The 20,762-nt window shown below is 34.7% G+C and overlaps 1 protein-coding gene across 5 annotated transcripts in view; it reads right to left on the bottom strand.

The window, feature by feature from the left end:
* adgrl2a (adhesion G protein-coupled receptor L2a) overlaps nt 1-17,168 on the bottom strand; it is a 70,904-nt gene extending 53,736 nt beyond the window's left edge. For 2 of the 5 annotated variants that reach the window (XM_041277285.1, XM_041277284.1), the window contains exon 1: nt 16,689-17,158. In XM_041277285.1, coding sequence (XP_041133219.1) covers nt 16,689-16,764 — 76 coding nt within the window. In that variant the 5' untranslated portion in view covers nt 16,765-17,158. Of the gene's footprint in view, nt 1-16,688 lie in introns of all 5 variants that reach the window. The other 3 variants (XM_041277287.1, XM_041277286.1, XM_041277289.1) reach the window with 2 other exon arrangements.
* Between the last annotated feature and the right edge of the window lie 3,594 nt (nt 17,169-20,762).

The raw sequence follows: 20,762 nt of genomic DNA on the forward strand, positions 1-20,762 counted from the left end.
ATGGGCCAAGTAATTCAACTGAAAGCTACTGGATCCAAGATTGCTGATGCAAATGATTAGTTTTTTCCTTTATTGGCTCTTTAAATTTATTACAACTTGAAGGATATGACAGATATTAATTATTAGGTTAACTTTGTCTCTTTGCTATCTGCATATTTAAATAGGTTTCCACACTAATATTGCATGTCAATGAGAATCTGTTCCACAGGCAGTAAAATATTGTTTAAAACTGTATTTTATTTACTTTTACTGTTCAGTAGTATATGTTATTTTTCTGTAAAGCCTTGAAGTGTAGGTTGCTGGATCAGAATGCAAAAAAGCAAAAAGAAAAAAATAAAGAAAAAAATGAAAATACATGGTTACATGAACACTTTTGACAGCTGATCTCATTTTAATGCCATTGGATGAAAACAAATTCTCCACTATTCAGTCAACTGTCATTGATGGATTTGGAAAGAACTTATAACAATGTAAGACATCAATCAATCGATTAATTAAATATACTGTCTGATGCTCAGTTTTTATTACACTTTAATCAAGATAAGCACTTTTTTTCATTTCAGTTTTTTTAATGCAGATCTGTCAGATTGTTGACTCCCATTTTATCTGAGGAGAAAAACATTTTAACAAATTAGTTTTTTTTTTTTTTTGTCCTGTGGCCTACATTATTATTCCAGTGTCATCAGGTAGACAAGGTCACATGAACCAAGCACAAATCAATTGTGTTATAGTCTCATAAATATGACTGGTTATATTGGTTAGCATTTCCCTACTAAACGCAGTCTAAAACTCTGAGTGTTACAACACTGTACGAGGCTGTTTTGATACTTTATTACACAAAAGTCAAACCAGACTTCTGAAGATTTGAAAATTTCAAAAGGAACTAGTTATCCTTTTCAGCAATAAATCAAAAGTTTAGAAAGGAGTTATTTTTACTTGCCCCACAGTTTCTGTGTTATGCTGTACTGAGTCTGATTTAGGTTGATTTGAGTAGGATGCAAAAGCCAAAACATAGTGGTGTTCTATAAAACACTTTTTATAGTCAAACAGCAGTAAATTGGAAGTCAGTTAATTTTTTTAGGTAAAGGAGATTGGCAATAGACATAAAATAAAACAGATAGCATTTGTGTTTGCGTATGACACCAGAATATATTTTGCTTGTAAGATTCTCCTTTACTGTCACCACTCCAGAAAAAGTGAAAATATGCGTAGTTCATATATGACAAAGCCACTGCACACTGCACACTCCCAAACAAATGTCAGGGGTCTCTGGATTGATTAAGCCTGGGGCTGAACTACTTTCTCACCCCCATGTAGAATGATGTCCCTGGGCTAGTGTTGAGTGACACTGGCAAATCAATTTCAGGAAGGCAGTAACTGTGCTATACTGTCCCACAACTATCTGTGAACAAATGGCTTCAGTCACAACGGCTGTCACTCGAACCACCTTTTATCTCAGTAGGGTTTATCTAAAAAATACTTAGAAAATAGAGACACGCTGAATTTTACTTTGCAAATGCCTGATAAAGATTTATGAAGGGTTCAACCAAATTTTACTTTTTTAAAATTTTCATTATACAATAAAGCACCTCAAAGCACTTTACAGCACATTTTAACTACCTTCAAATGACTGCAGTAGAGCATGGGAGAAGCCATTTTGAGCTCAACATCAATTGTTCATGCACAGCCATAGTCAGTAATGCAATGTGGATTAAGACTGAGACCAGCAAAACTCAATTTAAATTACCTTGTCACTAAGTCATATTCAAGTCTGGACAGTGCTTTATACAAAGGCTATTTGGAATGTCTCCCACGCTCAAATACACACCAAATAAAGGTCATACAATATAAATGTGTTTTTATTTTTCTATTTAAACAACAAGGGATGAAAAAAAACAACAAAAAAAAAAAACAGACACACATATTTTAATACGGTAGGAAGGCCAGCCTCTATATTTGCATTTACCAGTATTCATTTACAAGCATGTCTCAGTATTTCTATGAAAGACAAATGTTATTTATGCACTTGATTTTTGCCTTGAAATAGTTGTATCATACTGTACACTATACAGAAGACACCGATTTTTTTTTTTTAAAGTGTCCAGATAAAGCAATTCCCTTACTAAAGCAATATAAACAATAACTTTAAAGCCAATAACCCTAGCTTTGTTTCAAATATAACAATTCCTTTTTCATGATGACGTCAGCATTTTCATATGCATCCTTTCTACTGAGCTGGTTTGAAAAGCAAATAAAAGAGAAATCAGCAATGCATTAGGACCTCAATGACAAGAATAGAATGTACTGTTTTGTTTGAAGATTTATTTAAAATGATTTAACTAGCCCATTACAATGATTTCATTTCTTAAAAATGTGAATGTGCTAATACTTTGTCTTTTGAACAATGATGTAATACCGGCAGACTTCTATAATGGAGCAAGAAAATACATTTTTAAATACATATTTCAGTGAATTGCATTTAAAAGAACAAAAAATATCACTAATGTATTACATACGTTCTTCTGTATGCTAGATTTTGATAACCCCTGCTCTATTATACTCAAGTAAAGGAAGGGAACAGCCGTTGGTTGTCTCTTCGTGGTTGGAATTTTGACTACTTCAGTCCAATATTTAGCTTTTAACAGGCTTTACTGGAATGCCTGAATTTTATTTATTTATTTATTTTTTATTTCATATGGGTATTTTAAAACAGTATTAATATTAATTATAATATGATTTCTTAAACAGACAAATGTCTAAACACCTCATGTGGCAGTGTGTTTCTACTTAAAGTACATGAAATAAAAGAGACCTTTACCTGTGTTGCATTATTTATGACACTCAGCAACCCTATGACAGCTTTCTTAGCAGTCCTGGCAGTACTTGTTGCTATATTTAGAGCAAAAGATATTTTGAAAGACTACTTCTGCTGGGCCCCATTGTAAACTAGGGAGAATAGGGGGCAGGAGTTTTAGGGTTGAAGCACAATGCGACAGCAACACACGGTAAATCTTCTACAAACACATTGGGAATGTTGAGTCAGTGCACTAAATACCAGCAGCTTTTGTTCCATCACATATTCTACCCTTTGTTGCCTTTCACAAATTTCACACTCAGTCCAAGACAGTCTTAATGGGCACTCTTTTAAAAAAATGAAATCAATAAATACATACGTAGTGCTACAGTGCTTCTATTTAAACATTAAAGTGACGGGCTCCAGATTTTCCTCCTTCTAATTAAATGATGGAGGATCTGAAGCAGTAAATAATAAATTACAAGGAATCCTCAATCATATCGCCATGGAAACCAGTACGCCAGTGCCATAATTGCTGTGATCCCAATCCTGCCCCTGTTGACACCGAGCCTTATCATGCATTCTGGTCAGCGGCTGAGAAAGTAGCTTTTCTATTCCTCTCAGACAGTCATGTAGCCGGCATTGAGCTCAAGTGAAGAGAGCCATGCTACAACACAATATGCTGTATTCAGGGACCTCCTTTTTCTGTCTGCCGACTGTAATTAACTGGTAAGCCCCGGTAAATAATACAGAGTATATTTCTATCAGGGCCCAAGATTAGAAATGGAACTGAACTACTTATAGCTGCATTGGAAAGGCCTAAGCAGCTGTGTTTACTGGCTAGGTCTCACTAATTTAGTGCTAAAACCCAGAGTCTCTAGGTTCTCCTGATTAGTGCTACTGTCTAGGAAATCATTGAATCTTGTGACTTCCCAGCAACTGTTTCTAAATCATTTCCCAAAGCTTTAAATATTTTTTTTTCTTTCTTGAAAGTGTATAATAGGCTTGGGATTTTATTTTGACACCAGCCCTCTCAGGCTGATACTGACGCATTCATCAGTGATTGTTGCCCGGCCCTTCGAGGGTTAAGAAACATCCCCAACACTGAATATTTGAAGTGGAAACCCCTAATTAAGACATTTGTCAGGAAATACAGCAATGCCACCCAAGCTGGGTTTTTTTGTGTGTTTTGGGTTTTAACATGGGTTTGTGGCATATAAAAGTAAGTCTGCTGTGCTGCAAAATGACAAACAGTGAAAAAGTAAATCTAAAAAAATGGCTCCATCGGTGCTGAAATCCAGTCCCTGCGTGCTATACACAGCCACAAACCATATGAGACACTATTTATTTGCAAATCCCCATGATGCTATTTACACTAGCTTTTAACCTTTTATGTGACATTGAGCTGTTTTACGAGCATAAAGTAGTCGAAAAAACGATCTGCTAATTTGAAAAGGACATATTACTGCATCTCTCCCTGGTGCTATAATATTTTAATTTCTTTTTCAAGGCAAACCAATTGGAAAGTGACCATCTGCTTGTATGTGACTACCATTCAAGCAGAGTAATGAACAAAATGTCCTCCTCAGTTTTGCAACCTGAGGATCATTAACATGGGCACCAGTGAGATACAAGTGGAGTTGGTAACAGATTGATGCATTTTTTTTCAAATTAATTAATACTTAACATTTTGAATTCAAGACTGCTGATAATAAAAGATTAATTGTGCTCTGAATTCTTTCAAGCAAGTGTTTTTAAGGCCTGCACACAGTTAAGAGATGCTAATCAATGCCCCTAGAAAAAGTTGTGGTACAAAGCTTCACTCTGGGAACAGTATACAGTACTTATAAATAGAAGGTCAATAACACCATGCACCTCCAATATTCTCTCCCCCTTACTTCAAACATTGTGACTTGAGGAGTGTAAATGCTTTCCAATGAGTTGAAAAATAAATATCAGCAACTCGTTCCTAATTTTTCTATAAGTGCTATTTTTTCAGATGAGTCTTGCATCCCTGTGTAACTTGTAAGCTTTCTTAAAAAGGTCATTTTAAAAGTTGAATACAAATCTGAAATTGTGCAATTCAAAACTGAATTCAGAATTAAATTCTAAGCATTGCCTTCAACATTATCACGTCTTTAAAATCATGCTGATAAATAAGACTGGAGGGAACAAGGATAAGGGGCACCATTTTATTTGATCTTAGAAACAAAATTAATGTAGCCTCTGACTAATCCGGACCAGGTAAGATTGAACCCTTTTTAGCTAAATGATTGATAGTAATCAGTTCCATACTAAAAATGCACTCTCTCGTCTTTGTTACTGAAATATCAGTAATAACCTTTTGAATAACTAGTAAAAAGTCAATTTAGACTTCCAGGCTTAGCTAGTCTACTGTTTATGTATTGACTGGAAACACTTACTACAATAATAATAATAATAATAATAATAATAATAAAATAATAATAATAATAATAATAATAATAATAATAATAATGTACAGGTATAACATTCATTTACAACACTCATCTTCACCAACAGGTATCTAATCAAGTGTAAATGAACAGGTTTTAATGCAAGTCAAATCCACCTGTTTCAGGATGAATCTGCCATCATGATGTTCATAATTTACATGTGTCTAGATTATATCTATTGGAAAACAGGTGATTCTGAAAGAGCAAGCTACAAGAAAGGGAGCAGAGGGGGCATAGCCCTCATGATGCTTGTCATCCTCCGTTAATACAGCTTTGATTTGCCTTTGTTCTGACAGTACCAAAGCTGCTTGTAAATGAGCTGCAGTCCCTGGGCTGCCTCCCATTATTCCACACTTTTGGTTGACAAGGTCACTTGCTATGGGGATTTGGGGGGGAAAGGAGAGTGCAGCCTATAGAATTAGATTTGAACCACAGGAAACTCAGCTTGGAGTTCTCTCATTTTGTTTCAGTAGCACCAGTAGAGGAAGTATATGGAGGAAAAGGAACTTTCAAGTCAAGATTCCTCCCCGCAGTGTTGATTCCATAATCCGCCAATATCCTTTAAAGAAACATGCTGTCTTAAGAAGTCAGGGTTTCATTGAAAAATGTGTATACATATTTGAATACAGCACCCTGAGAATACCAACAAGGTACTGCATTTTACCACCAGTTGCGACACCTTAGATTTGTATGTGTCCAAGTTTAGATGTAGCATAATAGAAATGTTATAAGCCCCAAATAAATGGCAGGGGTATAACATGCTTAATAAAGGCAAGATTTGATATTCTGCAATTGTTTTACAATGGGTCATCTAAGCTGATAATTACTGGATACAAGAAGTCATAAAATATGCTGCTCCACTGGTGATAGCACAGGTTTGAATTTTCTGTTAAGAAGCCATCAAGCACATCTGTTACGTGAAGGCATTAAATCCACATGTGTTACTACATTTAATAAACACAGCACCATGTGTTTTCCTCATTTGGCGCACATGTCATAATGACTTGTGTGAGCTCATTTGCTTCAGTCACTATACTGAAATAGGTTGGCCAAAACATGTTACTTGAATTATATAATGCATACACTTTCCTTGTACTGTATTTAACATGCCTGCAAATAGTACATATTTAGTCATGTGTTTGCTTATTTACGTTAAACATTTCTACAAAAAGAATTAAGCAGTGGAATTTACTCAGAAGAAAACACACACACACATTGTTAGGCTGTCTTTAGCCAAAATCCTGGTTTTCGATTATAGAGAAAAAAAGCATAATCCTGATTGACAGCCTTCAGACTTTACCCTCCACACAGCATTATCTCCGCAGTTCTTACTGAAAGTATAGGACGGTAGGTTCTAAACCTCATTTGTATTCAGATCCAGACAGCTTGCTCCACCTCATTTGCATTGTTTTCTTCCATAGCAACAACGGGCAGGCTATCAGTACCATCTTTGATATAGGTATATGCCTCTAAAAGACAGAACTTAGCATTTAATGTAGATAGGAATCATACAAAAAGCCCCCATGGTTTTGCCTTTGGCTTTCAGAAGGGTTTTCTTTGAAGAAAAGTTTTTATTGCCTAAGCAAATGTTTACATTCTATCAGCTAAAGAAACCCACAGACTGAAAAAACCCCCCACCAATTAAATAAATAAATAAATAAATAAATAAATAAACCCCATAGACGTGGGAAGAAGTGGGAAGCTGTTAAAACAGGAAAGACATGCCTACGTGATACAAGGAAGCATATAGTTCACCGTCTGTTAACCGTAAACATAATTATTTTATAGAACAAAGGCTTCTAAAAGATAAATTGAAGCTAAAAAATTACATGTAAATATGTAGGAGAAATACAATCCTATGCATTCACACATCATCCTGTATGCAAATTCACTTTTAAACATAATTAAAACCAATGTGCCTCACCAAGGACATAAATCATTGTACTATTCATTATTGACTAAGAGTCTACTCTAAATGTCGAGAGACTGAGTTGCAGATGAACAATGTCAGTGTCCAGTATCTGATAACCCAGGCACACTGAGACTGGGAATCAAGGACATCTCGACATGATGGGCAATCAGTCTACATACCTGTGACCACATATTCATAATGTTTAACCTGAGAAGAACAATCATGTACACTCTGTATTTAGAATACAGAATATGTAGGTTGAGAATATTCCAAACAGTTCATGCTGAGACAGATTAGTCCCGTATACAGAATACCCAATATGAATTCTGAAATCTGATAAAATATGATGACTATTATTTATCTTCTAAGCAAACAAAGGTTGTTTTGTAAAACATTCCAGTCTTTAGAAAACTCAGTTGTCTGGTAAGAAAAGGTACATACAGGCTGTAAGACACAAATATAATCAGATGGTGCAAACATTTTTCAACTGATATTTTAAAGCAGCTGGTTAGCAGTCCAAATTTACCAGAACTGTAAAGCACAGGTGGATGTTTTCTACACTAAATTTATTAAAAAACAAATATGATTATAAGAGTTGTAAATGAGCTGTTAATTATGAATAAACCAAGTACACTACATGTAAAATATCTCTTATAATGAATTAGCCTGCCGAACAAGACTGTTCAAATATTTGTGTAATTAACAAATATTACTTATGAAATAATGTAATTCAAACTGTACAACATGTTGAAGTAGGGATTATTTGTGATGTTTTTTAAGCAAATGAGAAAAGACATTCATTTTTTTTTTTGTTTTTACTTTTTGGAAGGACAACTTTTTTGGAAGGCATTAGAAAGATAAAAAATAAACCCGCACAAAATGGTTCCCTTTCAACAGCTGTGTCCACAGAGCTCACAGAACAACCCAGTGTTCTGCAGCAAGACTGCTTTGTGATATGGAAAAAATAAATAAATAAAAAAAAAAAAAATAACGTTTTTCTCCAATAAGTGATCTTTATAAATGCAATTTGCTCAGTTTGATTATGTTCCAAAATATCTCACTTTTATTACTCATTAGGAGCAAAGGCAAGACTCTCAGCCCTGCTTCAGGTTTGGTCCTTGGAGTACCCCACTCAGCCCCAGGATGACATCACTAAGCTCCCTGCTCATCACAGCTGAATTACTCACTTCAATGCAGTATATACCTTCAATTTAACAGACCAATTAATCACAGAGATGTGCTTACACAGAAAGACGACATCTTTTTTGATAATGAAGTAGACATTAGAAGATGTTTTAAGAACGGTGCTCTATGCACATAAAAAGAACATATTTTATGAACCATAAAAAAAAAAAAAAAACATTAGGGGTTTTAAAGAGGACCATTAATTGGTGCTGACCTGGGCTAAACTGATAGCCATTGTGAAAACATGACAGTTTGCACTACAGGCAAACAAGTGAAAATGTAAAGGTGCTATTATCTTTTATAATAACCAATTCAAACTAAAAATGTACTGGTTTGACCACTTCATTCTGAGAGACCTCTCCAAAATACAGACAGAAGCCGTTAAGACGGCAAATATACATTAAAAAAGGCCCCAGCGGTAACCATGGCAATCAAAACTGAACTGCCTGCAAAGAGCTTCTTCAGAAGGATTTTCTTTTTTAGAAATTGAAAAATGTTTTTATAAAATATGATACATGACATTTTCAATGTGACATCTACAAAAGCTCTTTTCTGTCTTTTGACTGACACTGCTGCTGACCTTGTTGATCTGTGACCCTCTTCCTCTGAAAGAAACAGGCCCAGTGATAAAAACAGATCTGGAGACCTTGGAAACACAAGGCTTCCTTTTTGCCCCCAATGACCAATTGTACGATTCGCTCCATAATGGAATATTCTACATGGGTCAATGATGGCAGTTCAGGCAAACACAACTCATCTTTATGCCCCATCTAGACTTCGCAAGGCACTTATTCAATTTCTTCTGCATCAGGAGCAATGTTCCTTACCTAATATGTATACATTTGTGGAGCGTTATTCAGCCTTTGTTGCATCTGACCCACACTTGGCATTTAATTCCCAGTCCACCAGGGTATTCAAGCTTGATGGCACTGATGCACATGCTGAATCCTTTATTTATGTAATTGTACACAGAATGAAGCTATATGTCCTGGTTAGGGGTTGCCGATAGTTTGTGTCACTCTTGACCTCAGCCTATATAGAAGCATACTGTGAAAGTCCCGGTCTATTGTTTCTCACTACACAACAACAAAACATGTTTGGTTTTCACGGCTCTACTGTATATTGGCTTCTTCTGATGGTATCATTTTCAATTTCCACTACTGCAGCTTCTACGACATAGACATAACAAGACTGAAACAGATATACATGATGTATCATGTTTTATAGAACCCATATGATTATTACTTCTTGACAAAGAAGAAAGATAAAAGTGACGATGCAGTACAATATATGCCTGTATTGATTTTAGATGTAAAAGGAAATCTTAACTTACTTTAAGGTTGTTCTTTGATAATCTTTTCTTTTCAATACTGAAGTACATACATTGGTAATAACGTGACTAGCAGGAGTGTTTGAAAAACAAGGTAGACAATTTATCTGATTGCTGACCTTCTGACATGTTCCATCTTCCTCAGTGAGCAGACAAGAATATAAAGAACAGGGAGACACTGTAACATGGCAGAAAATGTTTCAATTACTCTTGAAGTCTCAAATTTGTAGGTGCATGTGGGTTGCAAGTGTTTCCTGATGTTTATGAGATGTTTATGTGTGTGTGTGTGATATATATATATATATATATATATATATATATATATATATATATATATATATATATATATATATATATATATATATATATACACACACACACACACAGAGTATATCTTGGAGAAAGACTTTTGTATTTGAAATACAAAATTTGAACATTTACAATTGTAATTACTTGAAATGTTCATTGTTTAGATTAATTATAATATCCCTGCATAGATCTAATTAGGAAATGAATCACAATGACAAAACAGAACTGGGGTAGCTTTTTTTCAGCTCAGCACAAACTACATCTGCTCTATTATACTATTATCTTACTGGCTCCAGTTTACTGGGCCTTCCTCAAAAGAGAATATTACCTTTTCTAAATGCAGTGGGAAGACACCACATCTTAAATCCATTTTAAAAACAAAATGACAAGGATTTGTCTCTGTTTTTACAGAAAGAGTGTTTGATCCTAATCACACCACAATACCTCACTAGATCTTCTGTTATATTCAGAATATTTTCCTTCAATAATCTGCAATGCACGGTTTCAGAATTCAAATCAATCGCAGGTTTATTATAGTAATACAGTTAATTTGTGCTTCCACAATTGACAGTAAGTAGAAAATAAAACTGCAATCTTCCTCACTTGTGAATGCATCAGATGGCACTTCGCAAAGTGTGAGCAGATAATAACTAAGAGGTCCAATTTCACTACATTCAAATTCAGAGCACAAAACCAAGATGAGTAACATTTAAAATAGGACCCTTTCCAAAATAAGTAATTGATGTTAAATTATTTCAATGCACATAAAGGCGGCTTTATTAATCTTATTGTTTTGTATACATTGCCACTTTGACTTGACATACCGTAATATAAGGTAAATGCACACATCAATTGTATGAATTACTTTCTATTGAATTACAAAGAGAGCTGTGTGCATTGAAATATTTACAGTATGTAAACCTTTGGCAGTACTGCAGTAATCTGCATTTTCAATGCCAAAACAAGTTACTCTCCACAGTTGAGACATAAGGTTAGTATCCCGTATTTTCTCATGCTAGTTATCATTAAAGTTTTTACATCAAATTTGTCTGCTGCTTATTTTTATTTTTTTTATAACCCTGACAAACAAACATTTGGTATTCTGCTCCAACATCTTTAACGCTGATTACAGAATGACCAGAGAATTGTTTAGGGAATCTAACTGGCACTAAATTCTGGCGCTCAAATTTGGCTCTCAATTACAAGTCAGGGCATTTGGAGAAAGTTTAGATTGTTCTGGGTAGGGGTCTGAGGGTTCAGTTTGAGAGTTAAGGATTTTAATGTGTTTCTAGGACTAATTTTCTAGTGCCCTAGAACAAGTGAGCCAGCGGACACTCTCCTGTTATCTGACTACACGTTCTCGCAAAAAAAAAAAAAAAAAAGCATCTGGTAAAGCTTTTTGCTCACAAACTGCAAACTGGCTGAGATAAGGGGTAATTAGCTAATGGAACTGTTCCTGGTGTGGGCCGAAAGAGCGATGCAGCTTTTCTACCCATGCTCATACCAACCTGCCACCTGGAAACGAGAGCTGCTGGATATGATCAATCTAATTTACACATTCAGCACATCATTTGGCACGTCAAGATGTAAAATTCTCCTCTTTGGTGAGAACTGAAAAACAACAAAAGGCCTGCTTGGTGGAAACGCTGACATGAACATTTTATGTAAGGCCGTCTTCTCCAGACCAGATGCGATTCACTTATTTACCATGTAGCAGGGTGTTTTTGGGTCATGTCTGGCTTTTTTTTTAATTTTTCCACAAGGAATGCACAAGATCATGCCAGTCATGTGAAATGAATGCTACTGCTTTTAGCACTCTAATCCTCTGAAGCCTAATAACCTTAAGACTCAACAATATTAAGGCAGTTAAGAAAATACAAACCCATGGTCACAGCTGACCTTTATTACCATGTCTTGTTTTAAAGCTGTCCTTGTTTGAGGTGCATGTCTCGATTTAAAATGAATTTCATTGTGTTTTCTATCATTTAAATATACAATAGAATGGTAATTGTAATTCTACATATCTGCCAAGGCATTCTGCATGTGACTCCTGCATTCCCGCATGTATGCTGCTTTAATCTGGCACATTCTTCAGACAGATTACGCCCCTCCAGTATATTTTCTTGTTTTCCTTACAGAACACAATGCGTGGTGAAGGGTATCAAAGCCATGAACAATCCCAGCCATACAACAAGGCCATTCTCGCTGTAGAGTTACCTGCATGGTTGCCAGTTCACTGTATCACAACATTTTTGACTCATGTCCAATCAGTACTGTTATATATTATCTGACTGTGTAGTGTCTGTTAACTTGTGATATCATTGTCAGGGCTGGAAAGAAAGGAACACAACAAAAATATTTTTTTGGAGGATTCAGTAATAAAACTCAAAACAAAGAGCTCAATTCTGCATACACTGCAATACAAATAAATTGTATTAATTTACTAGAATAGGTTCAGGAAACTTGTTTATAAAGCACTATCATGCTGGTAGATCTTGTATCTGAGTGAAGAAAATAAATGTCTTTGGAACATGTTCTCAGTGTAGGGTTGCATTTTAATATAGCTATACATTTGGGAATGGGACTTGCATTTGTATAGTGCCTTTCATCCAGCACACAGGATTTCAAAGTGCCAACACTGAACTTTTAAATCATCAAGCAACCACTGCAGTCTTGCGTTCACATACACATTTGGTCTTCCTTAAGATACATTTAAGGTAACAGATGTAAACCTCTCAGATTACCTGAATTTTATGGAAAATGCTATATTTTCTTTTGTTTAACACATATAGGCATGGTGTTAAGTGACAGATGGGTGAAGCACTTATGTCTTTGCATACATTCATTGGCATTTGAATGAATGCCCATCACTAACCACCCTACAAGACAATGGCAAACATATGTGTAAAGACAGCTGTGAATGGTTGAAAAACACTTTAATTCTTCCTTCTCTAGCATACTCAGAGGGGATTAAACTACCATCATGGGGTGGGGACCAGTTTTTCAGTCACACCTTGCAACTGAAGGTTCTTAGCCTATTGTCACCTTATCTCCAGATCAGCAGATTGACAGCTGATGACAGACTAGAATGATGGCCTTTCAAACCTGGCTCCGTGGGCTATCAGACTGTGCCCCTAAGTGTGCTTTGAATTCCATCTGGACATTAGAAGAAGCAGGAGTCTGAAAGCTGATACGACTAAAAACTGTTTACTATAGCCTCTAAAACAAAGGGATTAAGAAGTTTCCTGTCATTAGCAGGCACATTAGAAGCAAGTACTTTCCAAAAAAAAAAAAAAAAAAAAAACATACAAGGCTTTGACAACCAAAAACAAAAGCTGTCTGGACAGTGTAATGAGATGCAAAATAAAACCCAGAACTAAGACAATAGGAATTGGGCATCCCAGAATAAACAAGTTGATAGTCTTGCCATCAAATAGAAATGATTCAATAAATCAGTGTTAATTAACTCCTTATAAAATAAACAATTCAAAAGATAAGAATGTAATGCACTGCAAAAAAAAAATAAAAAATGAATCCAGTTAATAGATTCAATAGATTCAGTTCATACTTTGTATTAGATTAACTGTGATATATACAAAAAACAGTTTTCAAGAGCTTGAAAGTCTCTTCTTAAGGTGCAAGTAGACATTGAGAAGAATAGAAAACCAGTGTTTGTATATCACAGTCAGTATGATCTCAATTATCAAGAATGTGGAAGTTAAAAGATCCTTATCAATTGGAGTGGATTTCACCAACTGTAAGTAGTTCAATATTTATTTGTCACTAGGCTTAGGAAAAAAAAAAAAAGGAACATATACTGATTAAATCATTGAGGCAAATTAATGTAACATTTTGCATACTTCAGTCTATTTTCTTGATATATACACATTATATTTTGTATGGCCCACTGTGAGCAGCACTGAAGGTCACCGTGTGTGGTAATTTAGTTGCAGGCTTGTTCACACATGTGTCTGACCTTTGACCGGAGTAAAGACAACAGTGTCTGATCAAATGCAACAGCAGTCAATCAGTAAGTTAGTATGAAGAAACTAATAACCCACTTAAAATAACAGCATATCCTGCATAAGCCCCAAAGAGGTCCTGGTGGTTGGTGAGCTCGCAAAAATTTTAAACGACCTGGACGAGCATAATCGTATGGGTGGGACCCCTTTGACATTATTATATATATATATATATATATATAATATATAATATTATATATATATATATATATATATATATGGACAGTCTACAGTGATAGGAAAAAAGCTAAAAACAAAGGAATACCAAGTCACAAAGAATAACAGCAATATCTTAGCGATGATTTTACAGACTCACTGACAACTGTCAGTCTGCTTTTTTATACTCTTAATAGACTGCTTTCCCTGTATCATTTACCTCTGTCTATAGCTGCGGGAAGTATTTGTAACTGCCTGTGAGGAGTACATGTTTTATACAGACAGGTTATTAATTACCTTCTGCTACACCTTCTAAATTGTAGCTGTCGTGGTAACCAAAGGGGAACAGTAAAGCATAGCCTCAGTGACACTGTATGATGTCAACATTTTGCAAGGCAGTTTGCTTTTCCTGTTTATTTGCTATTTAGGAGTCTGAATTAGCAGACACTGAGGTTAAGAAGTTAGAAAATGGCATGTTTTATGCTGTGTGAAAATAAATGTTAATAGGTATGACAGTTTATGAATGTTTTGCTTGCCTTTGTTTTGTGTACGTTTCTACTTTTCCCAGATGTATTGTTCAATTATTTATTTATTTATTTTTTAAATAGCTCTTTTGATATTGTAACTTTTATTAAATATATTGAAGGTCATTAATAAGGTGAATATTACTATACATGGAAAATGATTTTAAGGAGTCCTTTCAAACCAGCTAAGTGGCCTTTTCTTTAAAGAATAATGGAAAAAAATAATAAGAATTAAAATGCTGGCTGACAAAAAGCTATTAAAATGATAAACCTGAAACACTGCCTAAAGTCAGAGAAGCACAGAAGTAATTTAGAATCCAACCCATCATTTTACTGTAAATAGACAGAGACTGCAGGACATGCCCTGTCTGCAATGTCTTGTGTTAATCATCTTTAATGCCACTGAAATGTCTCTCTCGTTCAATCAATAGCTTTTACTTCTTGAATAAAATCATAAATATGGTATACTAGATAATGAAAGCTATTTTTTTTTTTAAAACCCATGTCCTCTCCGCATGATGAGAATAATTTGTTTCTGAACAACACTTGAGAGAGGATTTCAATTATACAGGAAATTCAATTAAGAAGAAATTAAGCAAATTATGCTCACTAATTCAACCACTAATCTCAGCCGCAAAATCTGAAATAATTTATGACTTTCTTGTGGAAACAGTAAGATGCTGGCATTCAGTAAAATTCTGTGACATGTTGTTTTTAGAAAACAATTTACATTATACAGGCCTAATCATCACTTTGTGCAAAATCAGAAAAGGCAAACTATTTTAGAGTTAAAATAACATACGATCTTGTGATTTCTTAGTATGCACATCACACATGAAACAATGTTAAAAATTCAAGTGATCAAAAACAGTAAGACATGAGCCAATTAAAAACACAAATCAAGCATACATTGTTTGTAATCATGTGCAGCAGTAAATAAAATTATTTTGCTTTAAGCTACTCACTTTATATCATTTTGAAAAAAAAAAAAAAAATTTTATAATCTTATACGACCGTAATATATAATATAATATATATATATATGATATATATATAGATATATATTATATTATATAATATATATTCGAGTTTTATACAGTATGGTTAAATAAAATATGGTAAAATAACTTAATACATTTATGTGATTTTAATTCAAGACACAATTAAGTATGCAAGTCAAAGATAACATATTCTAATTAACACATTTCAGTCTTACAGGTTCCAGAACCCAGCTTCACCTTTCATATTTTGAGACTTGACTATAATGCAAGAATAAGAATCTATATAGCCTCCAGGGGCAAGGTACACAGACACAAGCATACAATCTCTAACGAATCACAATTTACTGTCTAATGAAACCACATAAGATTAGTTTTCTGTCCTTGGAGAGACCCCTCTTCAAAACTACACCCTCTGCTCCATAAAAAAAAAAAAAAATTATATATATATATATAAATATATAATATATAATATATATATATATATATAAATATATATATATATATATATATATATGACTTAAAAATTCGAATTTTCACAAAACTAAAACCCCCACATTTTGGGGGTGTCTCCTTGTTTGGGGGTTCCTTTAAACATTCTAGACCAAAGTAAGAACCCATGTTCGTGTCAAAAAATGTTTTTGTTTTGTTTATATATATATATATATATATATATATATATATATATATATATATATATATATATATATATATACACACACACACACACAAATGATTCAAAAGCATTAATCCAAAAAAAAAATAAAAAAAAAAACAGTACCATTAATAATATGGTAATATAAATCTTAGTATTCATTAGGGTTAAAATAATTTACATTTACACATTTTAATAAATTGCATTAAAAAACAGGGAAGCCTAAACATTACCCCATATTTACATAATGTGTAATATTATTTTGTTAAAATGTAGATTTGCAAATACTGAGCAAAAGCCATTTCATCCGGAATAGAGAGCGGACTTACCTTCTGTATACTGCAAGGGAGCCACTATGAAAATCAGACACCACAGAGTTGGAAGTTTCCAAACAGAAGATGCCATTGTGCTTCTCAAAGATTTTACACAAAAGTAAGAATGAGATTTGTAGTTATACAAGTCCAGCCTTGCTGATGTTAATGATCTTCATTGCCTTCTTGCTTCTTGCCTAAAAACAATCAAAAGGATCAGTCATTCATAATGTATCAATGATAGACCAAAGTAAACAATTTCTCCTCGTTCTTTTTTCAAAATGTACTTTTCCACAATTTTTTTCAGAATGTACCAAAACTGCTTTTTTAATGGAATCCTGTTCTTTTTGTAAAATGAAAGTCTTTAATTTATTTATTTATATATATGTATTGAAATTTGGAGATAACCACAATCTCCTCTTGTTTTTAGTCAGCAGCTGTTTAAATGATGACAATCCTTCAGTCAGTCAGAAGGAATGTAATCCTGGAAAAGGGAGATCCTTCACGGAAAATAACTATTTGCCCTAAGTGAGTTACTACTAGAAGCAAACCTACCACTGCTCAAAGGCCCGCCTCCAAACCACACAACTGACAACGGAATGGCTACAAAAACACCACTTGCATCACATAAACAAACAAACAAATAGCCAAACAGTATAAAGTTCTCCCTAAGTAAACTGAAGAGGTAACTGGTAGGCCCACCTCCTTTCAAACCAACATCTATTGGCAGGCTTTTAATTCTTTTTAGAGCTGCCAAAAAATTGCAGGCAGTGTACTAATTTAGATAAGGCAGCTGCTGAAGAAGCTTTGGTTGAAACATGATACCTACCTGTGTATTTAGTCAGATATTTGTCCTCCTCTAACTGCCTTGTTTTCCCAACTGTTTAAACTCACTGCACCAAACTCTTTACCCAACCACACACTTACTGGGGAGAGACAAGGGGAATGCTGACAACAGCTTGTAAGTCCCCATTACAGACAGATGTTTTTTTTTTTTTTTAGGAAATATGATTAAAGATATGACTTTCTAACACAGCACTGGGAAATCCTTTTAGTTTAGATCCGTTCATAAATGTTTTAAATGCTTGTCAAATATTGAAAAAGACAGCATGCCAAAAATGCCACTAGTCATTGCTTCAGACAAACAAGCCACACTACTTTCTGTTTCCTTATTTTCCCAGTATACCTCAATGGTTTCTAACAATGAAAAGCACACCTTCTTTTTTAGTTTTCAAAGCAGCTGCATAAAATAAAATGATCAACCCTTCAAGTGACACAAACTGGTACAGCATGTTTTCATTTTGTATTTCAACTGCTGATTTGTAGATTTCTTAAGTCTACATCCCACTATAATTGTTTTAGAATGAACAGTTAAATTTATGAACCATACTCTTAAAGCAAACCTTTAAGTATGACATGTCTATGAAAATGTCACACACTACTGAAGTTGAATTCAACATTTACAATGCACATATTCTTAAAAGAAACTGCATTAAACATATTATATAAAATTAAAGAACCAGTTTAATATCAATTTCTAACCAGCAGTATACTCACTACTTCATACATGGAATGTACAAGAACATGAGCCGATTGTGATTTGTGAGCAAGATTTGAAACAACATGGGGCACATAGGCCTGTATACAGTACATGTATTATGAATCTAAACAGAAAATCGGAGATCACAACCCAACACAATCCCTATAGATCAAATCCTCTGTTTGCCTCAGCTGAGCGGTTTAGTCACTAGACACATCCAGTCAGCTTATAATGAAAAGAACAAAAACACTGCAGGAACCACTCTTTTTGTATTACACATGTATAGAGAGAATGTAACAGCAGGTAAGAATAAGCCTTAAAAAATCCTCATCATTTTAAGAGATACATAAAATCTGAAGGGATTACATTTTTTTCTTTTAATAGGTTACAATCTACAGACTCAATTCTACCTTTTGTACAATAACTAAATTCACCTTGAAGCAAGTTTGGATGCTGATGATATATGGCTTGGAAGCAATAATAATAATAATAATAATAATAATAATAATAATAATAATAATAATATCCAGTACATTTGATATGGAATTGTTCTCCTTTTCTGAGCATTTCCTACTTGGGAAAAGAAAGAAAGACCTCAGAACTTGGAGGTTGATGGCTTCGGGCTTATTCCTTTCACCGGTTTTTACCTTGTCTTCTTTCTGACCCTGTTTAATCTTCAGAAACTACCAGGGTCACTTCCTCCTGGCTACATTAGTCCTTGGTTTCATTTCACTCGGCACTGTTGCACTAATTCTCACATGCAAGTTCTCAACAGTCCAGCAAAATACCTACAGTCCCACTATGTACAACTGTGGCAAAGAAACAGTTGGTACCACCCCCCCCCCCCCCCCCCCCCCCCCCCCCCCCCCCCCCCAAAAAAAAAAAAAAAACTGTTTCATGAAGATGGGTGTTCTGTAAATCAATAATCATTATAAGCTGTAATATCTTTTTATCATGCTGAGAATGTTTAACATGCTGATCGTTTTAGACACCAAAGGCAAAGTCTGAGGCAGTCTGCTTGACTGCCATTCTCCTCATTAAACATTGTTAGGTCTCCCTTCTCAGTTGGATAGTTTTTTTTTCTAAGGCAGCAAAGCTCCTGATGATCATCTAAACATTTTTCTTTACAGGATTTGATCAGCCTAAAAGTTAAGGCGAAACAATTTCAAGATGTTTTGCAATATTATGACGTATGTATTGTAGTTTTGCATCCATGCATGTATTGTGTAGCACTATTACATTATGTACAGTTCCACTAAAACACTTACCATCCCTAAATGTGTATACCGCTTCACACTTTGGAGGTTATTAGAGAGTGCTCGGAAATGCTTATCTTCTATATCAGCCCTATATAATAGGGACATTCCAAACAAAATTCATTTTATTCTATTTCCACCTGAATTAAATTCAAATAAACATACATTCCTGACAGTCATATCCCAAAACGTCTTTTTTAAAGGCACCTGAGGTGAATATGCAGATTATAGATGGGAAAGTGCCCCCATTTCTACTAATCTCAGCGTGACTTTTACTGCACACCCTGTCACTCTAATATCAACCCAAGGACCCTGCCTTGCAGCTGAGGCATATTATATAATGACAGCCCTGACAAGGCTTTAAGAAGATCTATTTTCCTGTAGGATGGTATGTCATTTCCACAGCTTTTCAAAAGTTAAAAAAATGTGAGCAGCTCGCAGAGAATTAATTTTTTACTTCTGATGGCAGCCGCAAGTGATCAGATGTGCCTGTTCTGTGGGGACAGATACAGCACTGAACTGCGGGCAGTTGACTTGCTATGCTTTTACTACTGACATGTTGTATGACCTTTCTTCACTTGGCATAGGCGTAGAGAACAACAGAGAACAGAATGGTACAGTAAAGGAGGTGAAGGCTCACTTGCTGCTGACAAACTGATCCAGTCTTGAGTACAGCACATGACCAGGACCATAGGTCATCACCAATCTGGAGAACTCAGAGAAGTGGCACACTCTGTTCTAGCCCTTCCATTTTAAGCAGGATACAAAATGGGTGACCACGTTAAAGTTTAAGCAACCAATATTCTTCCTGACACCTTCAAAAAGAATACTGGTAAAAATACAGCTGATAATCATTAGATTCAATATATATATAGAAACTTACAGTTTGATACAAACATCAAATTAGCAATATATTTTTTGCTAAAGATCTTAGATTTATTTATTTATTTTTTTAACATCCAATTTACAAACCAGAAAGTGACTACATTTAAACAAAATATATTTTGCTCACTTCTCAAAATACACTCCTCATAAATCACTGCTACTAGCCATTTAATTAATCGATACGCACATTCCCTCTTGGACCAAACATATGGCTACTAAATAAAACAATAATGACCCCCGATCTGTCATACACTCGGCCATCAATAAGGGGTGGGTAAAGGTTAAAGACAGGTTTTTGGGAGACTATGTTAATTAAGCTTTCAAAGAAAACTGGGAGAATTGAAGCTAAATAAATACACTGCAAGTTGACCAAGCACTAAATACAAACGCTTAACTGACACTTCTAGTAAC

This window comes from Polyodon spathula, chromosome 18, assembly GCF_017654505.1.
Source record: "Polyodon spathula isolate WHYD16114869_AA chromosome 18, ASM1765450v1, whole genome shotgun sequence".
NCBI classification, from domain to species: domain Eukaryota; kingdom Metazoa; phylum Chordata; class Actinopteri; order Acipenseriformes; family Polyodontidae; genus Polyodon; species Polyodon spathula.